Consider the following 15,902-nt stretch of genomic DNA (forward strand, 5'->3'; position numbering starts at 1 on the left):
GAGGAAGAGTGCACAGATTTTTTTGTTTACAAGTTCCCAGGCTGTTTTAAGAAGCATTTCCAAGCAAGAACGGATTGATGGATTTATCAAATTTTGTAAAGTTCATGGCATTGGTATCACCAGTATCGTCCAGTTTGGGTCCATAAGTAGTGGTCAGCTGCTGTATGTGAGGGTCAAACATACTCTTTCTGTCTAGGTTTAAGGTTCCTGGCCACTATAAGCTGGAGCATGTTCTGTATTTTACTTCTTAAACTATTTTCTCCTTGTTTAGTTCGGACTATGAGGAGATCACCATTGATCCGGTGTGCAGCTGGAAGCCGGTCCCGGTGAAACCAGACCTGCATATTAAAGAGGACCCAGACGGCCCTGCCCTGAAACGCTGTCGCACCTTGAGCCCTAGTCATATAATCTTGCCCAACGTCATGGAGATGATTGCAGCTTTAGGGCCAGCCTCCTCGCCCTACCAGTCTATGCCACAAGGTGGAAGCAGCAGCACACCTGATTATCCCAGCCAGGGTAGGTGTCACATCCAACTGTAAAGGACTCATAGTGATCACAAAAACATGGCATGATTTTTTGGATGAAATACGTTTGACCTTCCTATTTAATTTATTGTTGCATGTCTTCCAGGTGGCTCAGGATACTCTAATCAACCAGGCTTCTCTGATTTCCCCAATGCCCCTGGCACACCGACCCTGGGGGAGTTTGCCTCTGGGCCGCCCCCTCTCTCCTACCAGTCTGACCTGCCGAGTGGTCTCCTTACCCCTGAAAAACCTGTGGGACACCCGATGTCAGGACAGGTTGGTTTTCCTATCTATCTATCTATCTATCTATCTATCTATCTAGCTGTCTGTCTGTCTGTCTGTCTGTCTGTCTGTCTGTCTATCTATCTATCTATCTGTCTCTATATATCTATCTATCTGTCTCTATATATCTATCTATCTGTCTCTATCTATCTATCTGTCTCTATATATCTATCTGTCTGTCTGTCTGTCTGTCTATCTATCTATCTATCTATCTATATATCTCTATCTGTCTCTATCTATCTATCTATCTATCTATCTATATATCTGTCTCTATCTATCTATCTATCTATCTATATATATATCTATCTGTCTCTGTCTGTATGTCTGTCTATCTGTCTATCTATCTATCTGTCTCTATCTATCTATCTGTCTGTCTGTCTGTCTGTCTATCTATATATTTTTCTATCTATCTATCTATCTATCTATCTATCTATCTATCTATATATTTCTATCTGTCTCTATCTATCTGTCTGTCTATCTATATATCTGTCTCTATCTATCTATCTATCTATCTATCTATCTATCTATCTATCTATCTATCTATCTATCTATCTGTCTCTGTCTGTATGTCTATCTATCTATCTATCTATCTATCTATCTATCTATCTATCTATCTATCTATCTGTCTCTGTCTGTATGTCTGTCTATCTGTGTATCTATCTATCTGTCTCTATCTATCTATCGGTCTCTATCTATCTATCTATCTGTCTGTCTGTCTGTCTGTCTCTATCTATCTGTCTGTCTATCTATATATCTTTCTATCTATCTGTCTGTCTATCTATATATCTTTCTATCTATCTATCTATCTATATATCTGTCTCTATCTATCTGTCTGTCTGTCTGTCTATCTATATATCTTTCTATCTGTCTGTCTGTCTATCTATCTATCTATCTATCTATTAATTATCCATATTTCATCTGTCTGTCTATCCATCCATCAATACTTCTATGTCTAGCTGGCTTGCTTGCAAAAAATCTAAAATGAAATAATTATGTAAATCTATAAATGTATTTGACTATATGTCTTGAATTAATGCAGCTGGTTTGCTGCATGTACTGGACTGAAATGATCCTTACTTTGGATTTCCAAGTGTGTTTTACTGGCGTCTCGCTTTCTGTCTTTCCCGTATGTTGTCACATATAAGATCCATTCAAACGTCTCTGTGTGCAACAGCACAGCGCAGTGTTCCTGTCTGTCACTCGCAGCACATCTCATCTGCCCTAATTGAAACATAAGACGAGTCACTAAATTGCTGTCAAGTGTGTTCCAGCTTCAGTCTTATTTTTTTACACCTTTCCTCCTAAATAAAGATGCCTCACTCTGGTCGCATGGAACCTTCCCACAATCCCCTTCAACAGCAGCAGCAGCAACAGCAGCATCAATCTCTCCATGGTAACTCCAACATGGGTGGCCCCGGTGGACCCATGCACTCCCGCAACTCCTCCCAGAATCCTCGGATGCACACAGACAGCTTTGGGCTGGGGGGTCCCGGGGGACCAGGTGACGTTTCAGAGCCGGCCCTTGATGTAAGTCAGAATCAAACATCTATTACAGATCAAAGCAATGACTTTTGCCCATGGTGTCAACACTTTAAATTAGAGGTCTGCAGAGCAAAACCGCCAGTTTCTGTGGGATTTTACTCCATGTACACCCAATACCAACTTATAATGATCTTCTTCCCACCCGTTCTTGCTTAACTGAGGTCCCATGCATGCAGTTATGCATGTTTAAAGCTGTTCGTTCCCCTTTTTGGAAAGATTTTGGGGAACGGCCAGCCCCACATCTGCTTTAGGACACATTTGCAACTGTTTTGGAATATTGGTTATAGTGTTCTACTCTTAAAGAGATAGTTCACCCTCATATCTATCCAAACCTGTATGACTTCAAAACAAAAAAAGTGTCTCCATTTAAAAGTCCAGATAATCAAACTTTGAAGATCCAAAAAAATGTTTTAAAATTGTATCCATGTGATTCAAGCTGTAGAATAAAGAGATATGGTGCCTTATATGTTGAAAATATTTAATTCGTCTTTAGTTCTCATTTGAGTGAATCACATCACTATAACAAATCTCAATGGTTCTCGCACATCATGGATGCATGTTTGAGCTTCCATGTTTACTATATGTGATGTGCTCTATGAATGTGTCAGTCATTGCTTAGCAGTTATTAAGTGTCTAAATTCAAACTGTTAATCAATTCATATGAATTATTTTTTTGTGACACATTTTTGACCGTTTTGGATCTTCTAAGTTTTGGTTAACTGCAGAGAACAAAACATTTCAGATTTTATTAAAATTTCTTAATTTGTGTTTAGAAGATTAACCAAAGTCCCATGGGTTTGGAACGACATGAAGGTGAGTAAATGATGACAGCATATTAATTTTTGGGTGAACTATCCCTTTAACTGCCTTTTTATAAAAGCAATTTTCTTCCAAAACCAGTTCAAAAGATTCAATTTGAGTCTAGTGATTAATTGATTCACAGACTTTGCAGCTATATTGGAACAGAACTGTTTTGTATTATAGAAAAATAACCCCCTACAAATCATAAATGTACTTTTGCAGCAAAACAAAAAATGTCTAATTAAATCCCACGATAATGCAGACCTCTGCTTTGAATGTAATTCATAGGTAAATGGTTCAGCATGTTTATGAAAAGCCAGCTATGTTGAATTTATTTTTACCATTATAAACCGTTTTGAGTGTTGATTCTTAACTCTGGATCTCCCTAATTGTTTTCCAGCTTCTCCCAGAGCTGACCAACCCAGATGAGTTGCTGTCCTACTTGGGTCCCCCTGACCTTCCCAACAACAGTAACGATGACCTGCTCGCTCTGTTTGAGAGCAACTGAGCCCCCTGTCCCGCTCATTCATCTGTCACACATCGCCGTCCAACACACAGCCTCCCTGACCCTTCACACTCCTGGCTCATCCAGGGAAGCTGTGGGAAGCCTAACAGATATCCGATTACATCTTTGCACTGTTTCCTCCTGAGACTGGAATGCAGTGACTGATAGGAAGGTGCAATGAAGATCTTTCTTTTTTTTTTTTTTTTTTTTTACTTCCTCCTGTGACAATGTTACTGTTTGTCTGCTTCTATGAACTCTGTCAAGATTTCTTGTGAATTTCAGTTCAAAAAAGTTCCCGCTCTTCTCTCGAATCATTTGTAGAAAGATGCCTCATCTCACATCAGACTAAGTGTAGTGTAAATGGCATTGTGTGGAGTGGGTCATTATACGTTTTGTCACTCTAACTCCTGTTTTAAATCTAAATTAGATGAGGAATTAACTTCTGTGCTGATCTAAAGTACTACACTTCAGAAATAACATGGGGATAGCCAAAGGGTCTTTTTTTGTAACTTGAGAAAAACAAACAGATGAACGTAATTCTCTTAACGAACAGGCAGACTTACGTTTTATTTCTTCCCCCAAAGATGACCACAATCTAGCTCTGTGTGATGTAAAGTGGTTTTAAATCACAAATGACTTGATCTTAAGTGAACTTTACTTGAAGAAGACCTCAAGTGTAGCCTTTTTCCTTTTAAACGTGCTAATAGAGGCAATCTCGTCGTGTCAGACCTTGAACAGTAGCATTAAAGAAGTGCACTATTATATTTTGCACAAACAGCAAGCCCTTGAAGAGCTACTGTGTTTGCCTTCACACGAAGGAAACTGAAGGCAAAGAGTCATCTTTTGTGACGCCCACACAAACACACACCTTAAAACCCCCACTGTCTTGTGTGTTTTGGCACAAACTCAGACTAATTTTATGCCACACCCTGTTCTCTTTTTTTTTCGTCTGTCTCTTGTTAGTTTCTTTCCCCCTCAATGTTCTTTTTAAAAACGGTCTTCCTCGCCTATGGGTTTAAGTCCACGAGGTCTGGATTTCTAGCATTATGAAAAAAAGGACTAGAATCAGTGATTATCGTCGGCTCAAATCACACCCTCACTTGTGGACACATTTCACTCGCCCTTAAATATGCAAGTTTGGGCTGGTATTTGGTAGAAATTCAGTTTTCTTCGTCAACAAAATGTGTGAAGCTTTCAAACCAGACCGAGCACAAGCAGCCCTGTAGCACCTTGTAGACAGGTTATAAAACCCAAATGCACACAAGGACATTGTTTGGACAAACAGCTTCCCATAGTGAGATTTTGCTTGGACAAATCTGGGTGGGTGGGGGTGTCTCAACAGGAAATGGACTAATGTTTATAGCCACACTCATAATTGAGGAGGAAAACATTGAGATTCATGTGAAATATGTACAGATATAGTATTATTATTGTCGCAGATGTGAACTTTCTCTTAACCCCACGATATGGAAAAAAAGAACAATTTAAACACTATGACAAGAGCTCATGTCAGACATTCCCCCGTTTTCCATTCAGTGCTCGCTTTCTCGGCGTGAAGGGGAAATGAGTCTGCTGTCAATTCTGTCTTGTCTGATTTTATTATTTATCATAGCGAAGTGCAGTTTGTATATTAACAATACAGGGAGTATCAAGAGTCGTCGGATATGCTTTTGTTCTTTTTTTGTTTGTTTGTTTGTTTGAAGTCATTTGTGTATCATACAATTTTATCTTTGATTATATAATAATTGTTATTATAATTATAATGATAATTGATGGGCCTGTATGCATCTCTCTTCTGTGTTACCTAGCAGAGTTTATGAATTTGTTTAGAAAGAGAAAAAAAAAATGAATTCACCATCAAAATCTGTGACCGTGATCATGAAAAACAGAAACCAGCATCACTTTGTTGATCAAACTGTTCAAAAAAGATGTTTGACTGTCACGTGTTGGTGGATCACTAAGTCCTATCAATTGAATTAAACATGTACAATTGAAATCGATTTGTTTTTCTAAAGATGTGAAATATTTCCATTATGTTTTATAAGTAAAGACTTAAGCCCCATTGTGTTTCATTGGCTTTATTTGGAGAGAGCAGAGCAGCAGCACCGCTTTGTGTCAAGCCGCAGGAACACAAGGGGGCGTGTCCAGACAAGGGGGCGTGTCCGGACAGAGGTGCGTGTCATGCAAGAAGACTGCAGTAGTGAAAAGAGAGAGAGAGAAAAAAAGCTTTTTATGTAACTCGGTTCGCTTCTTAACTTCAACCAATGCGTTGTCATATCAATTAGGACTCCATAAATTAGGAAACGTAGAAAAAAAATTAACTCAACCCACTAAACGTTCGTTAACCGTGATAACCTTTTGTGCCGTAATGGCGAATTCAGCAGCTGGCCACCGCCCTCGCGCCATGACAGACCTAACTATTCCCTCGTTGCTCATTGGATGGAGCACAGTAATGTCATTTCTACATACCCTAACGGGCCAATGAGGACGTCAATCAAACTCCCTCCTCCTGAGCTTTGCGTTCGAACACCGCAGTAAATTATTCATGTGCGCCGCCTCTGATTGGACGACGCGCGCGTCATTCAGCGGTTCCACGGCTTCATAGGTTCCAATTGAAAAAAAGGGCTGCGGGCTTCTTCTATATATTCCGTTTTCGCACGCAGCCTACTTCCCGGTGAGCTGCGGCATTTCGTAGGATTCGTTCGCTGACCAGCTACTAATACAAATAGATTTATTTTGCCATCATGTCCAATCCCAAAGTTTTTTTTGACATCACCATCGATGGGAAGAGTGCTGGGAGGATTGTAATGGAGGTAGGTCAATGGAATATAGATTGTAATTTTTTTTTTTTTTTCAGCTTTTTTTCTTTATATATTGAGTGCGTTTATCAAACCTAGTTATATAAATTCGAACGACTTTGTAAAGTGTGTAGCATGTAAAGTGTAAGCATCAGTATTTAGAAATGGGCGTATGTGGGAGGCAATTTTGTTTCCCGCACCGAGCCTTATCCTTGTTACTTTTCGCCGTTTATCTGCTGCTACAATGTTTCAACGGAGCGCTGCGCCAGAATGTGGGTTAAACTGCTGTCAGTGACACGAGACTGACAGCTGAACGCACATGGCGGGATTTTCAGTGATTACAGCGCGTGTTGCGCTGCACACGGCTTTTTTTTTTTTTATACGGACGCCATTTTCACCATAATTTTTTTCACAACCCGAAGGTGCCATTTTTAAAAGGGAGGGAGGGGTGTATTATTTAGTTTAGCCGTCTAATAAAACATGTTCACCAGAACTTCTTCCCAAATTATAAGTAATGGAGTTGTTTCGAATGCGCAGACATGCATAATTACCGAGCAGCGTTACATTTTGAGCCAGTGCAGCAGAAATGCGAGTATACACGTGCAGTATCCGTTACTCGCGCGCTCTCGTGAATGTCGTGGTTTGCAGAGAAACGCGGAAGTCATGAGTTTAACCTGTTCTACGTCACATCAGCAGACACCGCTTTGTCCTGCTATTGTTTTCGTATTTTAATAGTTATAGTTTAAAATGTATACTTGTTGAGAAATAGAAAAAGGTTACTGCCTTCATACTTTAAAAATAAGTAATAAAGCTACCGCAAAGCCTTTAATCGATCCTTGTACAAAATGTACAAGACATTTACATGTAGGCTACAAGATTAAAATCACTATTTTATATAGGTGTGTGTATGTATGTTTTACGTTAAATCATTTTTATAGAGTAGTGTTTATAGCAGTATATCTATAGAAAAAAGCTGATGTTGTCAATGTGACCAATTATTTTCGAATTAATTTTAAATATTTAGAAACGGAAGTCTATTGATATTTGAACACATACTCTGCAAAAAGCAGTTTTCTGTTAAAAACGCTTAGAGATTTCTTATTTTCTATCTCTGGTTTCCCCCCTCCTTTTGAAATAGCTGAGAGCTGATGTTGTACCCAAGACTGCTGGTAAGCATCTTTTTCCACATTAAACGGGTTTCTTACAAATAAATGTGAACTCTGTCTTCTCATGCATTAATATCTCTATATCTACACAGAGAACTTCCGTGCTTTGTGCACTGGTGAGAAGGGTTTTGGCTACAAGGGCTCTGGCTTTCATCGTGTCATCCCCAAATTCATGTGCCAGGTAAGATCTGAACCCCGTTATGTTATCAGATGCAATGATTCCTGCTCAAACTTATGTCAGTCAATGTCACTCCCCAAACTAGGGTGGCGACTTCACCAACCATAATGGAACTGGTGGAAAGTCCATCTACGGCAACAAGTTTGCGGATGAGAACTTCACCCTGAAGCATGGAGGGAAGGGAACCCTGTCTATGGCCAACGCCGGACCGAACACCAACGGCTCCCAGTTCTTCATCTGCACTGCTGATACTGCTTGGTAAACTTCTTCAAGATTACTATTTGAATGTTAGAGAAGAACCCTTAACATCCTTGGAACCTTTCCATTGCACTAAAGCTTATTTAGAATGCAAAATTGTTTTGAGCATTTCAGTTTGTGGTTAGTGCTAAAGTTCTTTGTTTCTCCAGGCTCGATGGCAAACACGTCGTGTTCGGGAAAGTGGTCGAAGGAATGAACGTAGTGGATACCATGGAGTCTAAAGGAAGCAGCAGCGGGAAATGCTCGGCCAAGATCGTGATTGCTGATTGTGGCCAACTTTAATTGTTTCTTACTCCCCTAGCATTCCAACCATGCACATTTCTTTCAAAAATAGATTTTTTTTTTTGTTTGTTTTTTATTGCCATTCCTTAATTAAATGCTTATTCCATGTGTCATGGTCGTGTTTTATGTAATCTGATGGTTCCCAGGACACAATCTGTTAAACATGGATTAAAGATGGATCAAGATTCCCTTCAACAGGTTTTTGTACTCTTTTTCTTTTCTTGGAACAGACAGTTCAGCTTAACTGTTATATAAATCTGATGCATTTAATTTAGCATGTGCTGATTATGCTCTTGTTATACACAAGTCAAAAGTAGCCCATTAAAGTCTTTTGGTTCTAAAATGGCAGCGTTCTGCTGCAGTTCTTTCTAGTGGCCAGCAGGTGGCGGCACTTTAGTGCAGTGGTTCTCATAAGGATTAACTAAAAATAAAACCACAAAAGTTATTCGAAATAACGTCAATTAAGGCTTTTTTATTTCAGCTGACTGTGGCAAATGGTTTCGTTTAATTTAAATTCTTGTACTAAAACTAGTAAACTAATAAAATTAACTACATAGGGAAAACTATATTTAATAAACTCATTTGGGGAAAAAAAATACTAAAAGCCAAAGTAGTAATGTAATCACGCTAAAATAATGAACTTAAAGATTTCAAACTGGCAGTTTTTTTATGTCCCACTAAATATAAATTAAGTGAATACTTGAAAATTATCTAAATGATTAACACCGGACACACACAAAAGAAACCCACAATATTGTATATAGACATTATGCAAACATTTTAAACAAAACGGACAAAGACTTTACAAATGATGCTTTGCAACAGCAGTATTTTAAAATAAACGTCCTTTTGTCTGAATTGTTCAAGATTAAAATGTAGCTTGAATCTCATTCGAAGTTAACCCTTAATGAGGTTCAAGTTTGGCAGAAAAGGAGGTTTAAAGCAGCTCATCCAGCAGGTTTCCCGGCCTGTGTGTTTGTCCCAGAGCAGCACTGATGGGGTTGTTGCACATGGGACATGAACATCTCACTTCCAGCCACTTCACCAGACACCTGGTAAGACAAATCAACAGAAACTCTATGCTGGAATTACTCTGGCCTGTTCACACCAAGGACGAAACCATAACAAAAAATTCTCTAAATTGTCTAAATCATGTGTTTTAGGTTTGGTGACCTCATTCATTTAGTATTCTCTATAGATCCCGCCTCCTCACACGCCATGATTGGTTGATTATGTACAATGCCTGCACGCTATTGGTTAAACTACTTTTCAATCATTACCTTGAGCAAGTATGAAAGCCAGTGCCCGGTTGCATAAACGAGCACCTTTAAGTTTTTCACTTAAGTATGAGACTTAAGGTGTGATTTTCCCCTTACATAAGAGAATAACTTAAGGGTATTACATATAATCAGGAGCGGATCTAGAAAAATATTGATGGGGTGGCGAGAAGGGGGCAGGAATTTTTGAGGGATGGCAACATATGGCAGAAGTATATATACTGAGTTTAGTCACAGTTTAATGATAAATGGTATATGTACACACTACAAAAGGGCACAGGCTGCAATTTAAAAACTTAATCTCATGCAATGAATGTCTTGCATTTAAAACAGTTCATATAAGGAATACATGACCATACAATGTGATCTCACTTAATAGGAGATAGAGGTATGATAGATGTAATTATCACAGGAAAGGCATTAAGATTAAGACACAGATGATGAGTGGCAGATGTGTGAGAGGGGAAGCATACTGTTTTTGACTGTGACTGCATATACAAAACAAGAAACATAAAAAAAAAAAACAATAACAACACTTCTTCATATTCAGCAGGATTTACACCAGTGTCACATTTTAAAATTTGTTTCTCACAATTTTGGTTTTATTAAAGGTTCTCAGTTGCCAGATTTAAACACAGAAATGTGAATCTAACCAAATCAACCAGTCAAGAGATAGATTTAGCCTTAGATGTTATATGAATATGGTCCCTGAAGCATAGGTTTTATTAGCAGACAATAATAATAAATAAACATTATAGGCACAATACAAATGTACTTTTAGAAATTGTTTTTGAAAAATATGGTGTTATTGTTTTGCCGATTTTAAATTTAAACATTATGAAAACTTGTGTGATATTCCTTTAACGTTTTAGACCTTTTTTTTAAAGTATATTTTACTGTGTAATTTCTTACATAATTTCTTTGAGTTAGACCGAACTTTTATTTTGGTGGGTTTCTAGACAGAGTTTCTGTGTTTTAAAATAAACTATTATTATTATTAGCTATTAGGCCTACTTGAAGTATAGCATACTCTACTGTGCAATAGTACTATATCTATGTTTACATTAAGTAAAATGTTATTTTGACATGTTGTCGTAAAGACATTGCAGTTTCTGTCTGTGTATATGATACGAGTGAATGACGATAGTTTTAATCAAATGAAATGGTGAAATCCTCTCATAGCTCGCTGGCATCATTTGTCAATATAGTGAAGAGCTGAAAAACAGTGTGTGTGTGTGTGTGTGTGTGTGTGTGTGTATGTAGTAGAGCAGGGGTTTTTTAAACTGTGGGTCACAGAATGGAACAAGGTGCGTCGCACAAAGTCACTTGGCTGCAGCTAAATACGCGTTTCATGACACACTCACACAGTTCAGTCTAGGGGAGCACGAAAGTGACGAATGGTGCGGGGCCGAGAGCCATGGGAATGGAGCGAGGTCTGGAGTGAGTTCGTCCGTCCCCGGCAACTCACTCCAGCCCACCGCCTCGAGTCGAGCATCCTCGGTGGCAGACTCCTTTCACCCCAGCGGCGAGGAATCTTCGGCAGCGCGTCCCTCCTTCCTCCCGGGCTTCGGCACCAGTGTAACACATTAAAAACTTCACAATCATGGGAAGGAGGAGGCGGGAACCGACGGACAATCAAACGACCAAACACAAAATAAAGTCCAGGCCTGGTCCTCTCTCGTCCTTCACTGTCGTTGCTCCCGATCTCCTCCGTGGGACTCGAGACCAGTGATGAGAGGAGCAGGTGTCGCTCATTTCCCAATCACTCCTGCGGCCTCGCTCTGTTCCCACGGCTCTCTGCCCCGCCCCACTCCCCAAAGCCTACCAACATTAATCACGAACTGCAATATCCTTTCGAATTGCAATCAAGTCCGCGTGTTTTAATAACGTGTTTTAAGGTTCTATCGGTCTGAATTATTAAAGAGAAAAAAAATTGCTCACTTTAATACACTATATTCTGCATGAGATTGCATACACCAGAAAATTCAAATGTTACGAAAACGGTTTCAGGTAGGCCATGTTCATTCATTTCTATCGTCCGTTTGAACTCTGCACTTTTTTTCGTTCGGGAAACGGTTTGTAAAAATCATTTAACATGTAGAGGGTGAGAAGGGCACAAACGCAGGATTAATTGTAACACTACAAGATTTAAACATTTCCACATAACAAAATGTACAAAAATTCGCAATATTTCCTTGACGTATATTTTCCCTGTTTAGAGAAACATTTGCCACAGTTCAGAAATCTTTTGAAGATATTGCTGAACATTTATTTAACCATTGCAAAAATAAATTTCCGCCTGAACTAAATGTCATCCAGTTTTTTTTTTTTTTTTTGTTTATTTAAAACGAGACACGTTTATTATTATTTTATTTTACCTATTCCATCAATCTCCAAACTGTTTTAGATAGTTCTGCTTTGCTTCTTATGCTTTTCAAAAAAAAATAAAAAAAAAGTGTTGGATTGTGCTCCGTTCTCGCGGGACACACACGGAAGGATCGTGAATGCATTTTCTGCGACAAAACACAGCAGCGCAGATTACAGTTCACTGGAGTCAGCCTGTTTCACGTTTTTATAGACACTAAATATTTTAACATCTGTAAACAAAAATTTAAACTTAAATATTAGTAGTGCTTTTTTCAGTTGTAGCCTACTCTAAAATAAAATTGTTATTTTTCTTAAATACTTAATTTCTGTCATCAAACTTTTATTAAGATTAGAACAACTTTTCCCAGCAGATGGACGCAAAAACATTGACAGCCAATCAGAATCCACCCTTAAAGCGACACACACAACGGTTGTGCGTGCTCGTAATAATAAACGTAACGTTAGCGTTATCTTCATTTGGTGTGTGTGCGCTAAAATAATTAACATTACTCCTCTTTATAGGTCTTGTTCTCGGTGTGAACGGGTTTTCAGGGTTATGAGGCACAGCCAGGGTGTATTTGCTTCAATGAAGCTCTTTTATTTAATAGCATTAGCATGATAAAAGGCATCAGACGGATTATGGATTTACCTCTTGTGAAAGGCATGTTGGCATGGCAACACTCCAAGCTCATCCTTTGTCCTGAAGTCCTCCAAACAGACTGCACATGTTAACTGAGAAAACAAAATGTACAGGAGGGAATATCAGGTTTGAAGAGTCTCAGGATTGAGGAGTAGTCAAATATCTTTAGCCATTGTGATAACATGTAACTTAAAACAAAACTTTTACCACATGTGCATGTAACCATGTTGTTTCATTTTCAAATACAACCTGTAATGCAAAACACAGTCGATTATCTTTTGTTTTAAAATATAGTGGCAGCAAACAGTTTTTAGACACTTCTTAGACACAGTTGATGCAACATTAACAATTATGACATCGTTGCCTTTTGTAAAGCAGCTTATAGCTGAAATAAACTCATCTGAACTGAATTGAACCAATACTGACTGGGGCTCTATAATGACATTTATTATCTTAAGTAGAGCTGATTTATAGTTGAAACTATCTCATATTTGAATTTTGCGTAAATTATTTGGCTATTTTCCTGTTGATACTGTTAAGTTGCTTATAAAACAATCCCTATTTTATAAAACTCTATATAAATAAAGCAGACTTTACTTCATTGACACAAAAACGTATGCATTAAAAATAAAAAATAACAAAGTGCCATTAATTTAGAAATGGCACAAGCACTTTCTAAGCCCATTTTCTCTGTTGGCAGTACGTTTGAAAATGAAGTTATGTGTTTGATTTTAGCGAATGTGATAATAGCTTATGTGATTTTCTACACCTGTGGTTCCTCTAAAGGACACCTGTGTGAACTTCAAACATCCACTAAAAATCACCAAAGCACCAGCAGATTCGAAGCGAGACTCTAGTGAAGAGATGTTTTTAAGTGTGATGTAAGTGTCAAATACTTTCTGATGATATTATTTATAATATGCACTCACCAGCTTGTATCCAGCTCTCACATTGTAAGCTTGATGTCTCAGTTTACTGCAAAGATAAACAGGCAAAACCATTAATTAAAGGGTTGATTAAATATTTCAAAATTTAAAAAGTATAAATATTATACAAATGTATTTTATTATTATTATTATTATTTCTCTAGGCATCAGTAGTACAGGCAAAGGTTGTGTTGTATGTTTCTAAACACAAATTTGGCAAGGGAGGGTTAGTTCAAAAGCCTTTTGTCAAAAATAGCATTGTGAACAAAAAGCACAGAGATGCAATCTAGTCCTGAATTGTTCAAGTTCGGAAGTGCGTGAGGACAGTGGAAGTCGCTTCTGCTCTGCAGCTGTCAGTCTGTCACAGGGAAATACTGATGAATTCCAGTCACAAAGAAGGGTTTTACTTTTAGAAACGTCATTCAGGATCGGCATGGTCCAAAAGGGCTGTTCTGTTAAACTATCACACATTTAGTCACAATATTACAGTCACACTTACCTTATAAAGAAGCAGCAGAATATAAGGCTTAAAACAAAGACCAAGATCCCAGAGCCAAAGATGACCACATAGATATTGAGAGGGAGTTCCTGAGAGGTCACTGGAGGCATGGTGTTTTAAATATGAATCATTTCCTGAAGATGAAAAAGAAGCCCTGAAAAAAAGTCACAAACAATTGATATGCCATTTATGGAAAATTAGGTGATTATTTGTAAGCCAAAAACATACCATAACCAGTAACAATATCCAGTTCCATATATTTATATATATATATATATATATATATATATATACACACACGAATTTACAATATTAAATGGTAATTTAAAAATAAACCTCACCATTATAAACAGGCTCCTGAGCGTCTTCACGTCAGTGTTTATTCTTCATACTCGGTTTTAAGTCTCACGAATCAAGCGTCAAATGAATCACTAACTGTTTATTCACATCTACATGTTCGAGAGCCTGTGAGTGTGAATAAAATACCCCCGACCGGATCACGGAGATCAAACAATGTAACGGACCGCTGAAAGAAAGAAATATCCACATGCACAAGAAAACAATAGGCTAAAACTCCGCCTGTAATTTAGGAGGCGGAGCCTAAATATCACACTCATTAATTATTCAGTGATTCACTCCGTAAAAAGACACAGTAATAATATAACATTATATGGTATAATTAGTATAAATATATTTTATTAACAGACTAGTATAGAAATATTAGTGTAAGTATAACTAAATATAGCTTTATTATACAACAGAAAACGTTTGTGACCTCTAAAATAAATGTTTTTGAATGAATAGCTTTTAAAATATAATATTGTTTTTTAAAAAAGGGATAAACATCTCTTAACCCAAATAAAGTTTATTTCAAACTGATTTATTTGAAAATGAATAAATCACAGTCAAAGCCTCCTAATTTTGTTTTTAATCTTTAAAGCAACATTATGAAAGAATCCCAATAGACAAACTATGCTGTTTTTTTTTTTTTTTTTTACTTTTTTTTAAATATATATTTTTATTGGTATTTAACAAGACAGTAAGTAATGATTCATTCAGTAAAAATAAGTGTTTGGATGCTGGGAGCGTTCATGCTGACATGTGAGTTATTAGTTCACATCCTCTTGACACTACCTTAGTTCAACCCGGACCATAATATATTGAACATAGTATGTCAAACATGACAGTAGATTTTCCCCCCATTTTATTTTATTGCTTTTTAACTACATAATTACTAAAATTAATTAATTAGGTTATTGAAAATATCTATGTAGTGCATTAGTAGTTTCTTTTAACATTTTTAAATAACAAACTATTGATTCCTATAGTCCTCACCAACCTCCTTCATTCAGAAGCAAACAGACCTAAACATTCAGTGTTTCTCTGTCAACTTTCAGCTCTGCTCTCTGACAAACAAGACTTTAACAAAGGTTAAATGACACTGCAGTGCAACATTCAACAAGGCTTCAAAATTCTCTACTAAATTGACTAACAGTAAGTTAGTCAATTTAAATGTGAATACTTTTTTCAAAATGAAAAAAAAATGTAATTCAACATGCTCTACCTTTTGAATGACATGACCACATGGCTGGAGCTATATCAAGGGTTTTAAAGCAATAGTTCACCCAAAAATTAAAAGTTGCTGAAAATGTGCCCAGCTTCAAGTCAACCAAGATGTAAATGAGTTTATTTTTCCATCAGAATAGGTTTGGAGAAATGTAGCATTAAATCACTTGCTCACAAGTGGATCCTCTGCAAAGCAGCTGATAAAAACATCAGGATATTTCACAAATAATCCACACCACTCCTGTCCATCAGTTAATGTCTTGTGAAGGGAAAAACTGTGAGTTTTTAAGA

General features: G+C 37.5%; 3 protein-coding genes across 6 annotated transcripts in view; 2 read left to right on the forward strand and 1 right to left on the reverse strand.

Moving 5' to 3' along the window:
- The window catches only part of LOC128020794 (zinc finger MIZ domain-containing protein 2), a 40,832-nt gene extending 35,116 nt beyond the window's left edge, over positions 1-5,716 (forward strand). For 3 of the 4 annotated variants that reach the window (XM_052607511.1, XM_052607513.1, XM_052607512.1), the window contains exons 16-19: positions 272-516; positions 631-800; positions 2,118-2,333; positions 3,550-5,716. In XM_052607511.1, the coding sequence (XP_052463471.1) occupies positions 272-516; positions 631-800; positions 2,118-2,333; positions 3,550-3,657 (739 nt within the window). In that variant the 3' untranslated portion in view covers positions 3,658-5,716. Of the gene's footprint in view, positions 1-271; positions 517-630; positions 801-2,117; positions 2,334-3,121; positions 3,162-3,549 lie in introns of all 4 variants that reach the window. The other variant, XM_052607514.1, reaches the window with a different exon arrangement.
- A 570-nt stretch (positions 5,717-6,286) lies between these two features.
- On the forward strand, positions 6,287-8,531 carry ppiab (peptidylprolyl isomerase Ab (cyclophilin A)). The gene is made up of 5 exons (XM_052607515.1): positions 6,287-6,467; positions 7,591-7,621; positions 7,711-7,799; positions 7,882-8,054; positions 8,204-8,531. Exons 1-5 carry the CDS (start codon positions 6,399-6,401, stop codon positions 8,334-8,336), a joined length of 495 nt encoding a protein of 164 aa, XP_052463475.1. The 5' UTR covers positions 6,287-6,398; the 3' UTR covers positions 8,337-8,531.
- Positions 8,532-8,640: 109 nt separating this feature from the next.
- On the reverse strand, positions 8,641-14,600 carry LOC128020796 (RING finger protein 122-like). Its single transcript, XM_052607516.1, has 6 exons — positions 14,387-14,600; positions 14,046-14,199; positions 13,550-13,595; positions 12,828-12,869; positions 12,630-12,712; positions 8,641-9,388 (listed from the first exon to the last, which is right to left on the reverse strand). The coding sequence occupies exons 2-6, from the start codon at positions 14,153-14,155 to the stop codon at positions 9,274-9,276; spliced, it is 396 nt and encodes a 131-aa protein (XP_052463476.1). The 5' UTR covers positions 14,156-14,199; positions 14,387-14,600; the 3' UTR covers positions 8,641-9,273.
- Positions 14,601-15,902: the final 1,302 nt, after the last annotated feature.

Source organism: Carassius gibelio, chromosome A10 (genome assembly GCF_023724105.1).
Source record: "Carassius gibelio isolate Cgi1373 ecotype wild population from Czech Republic chromosome A10, carGib1.2-hapl.c, whole genome shotgun sequence".
NCBI lineage: Eukaryota > Metazoa > Chordata > Actinopteri > Cypriniformes > Cyprinidae > Carassius > Carassius gibelio.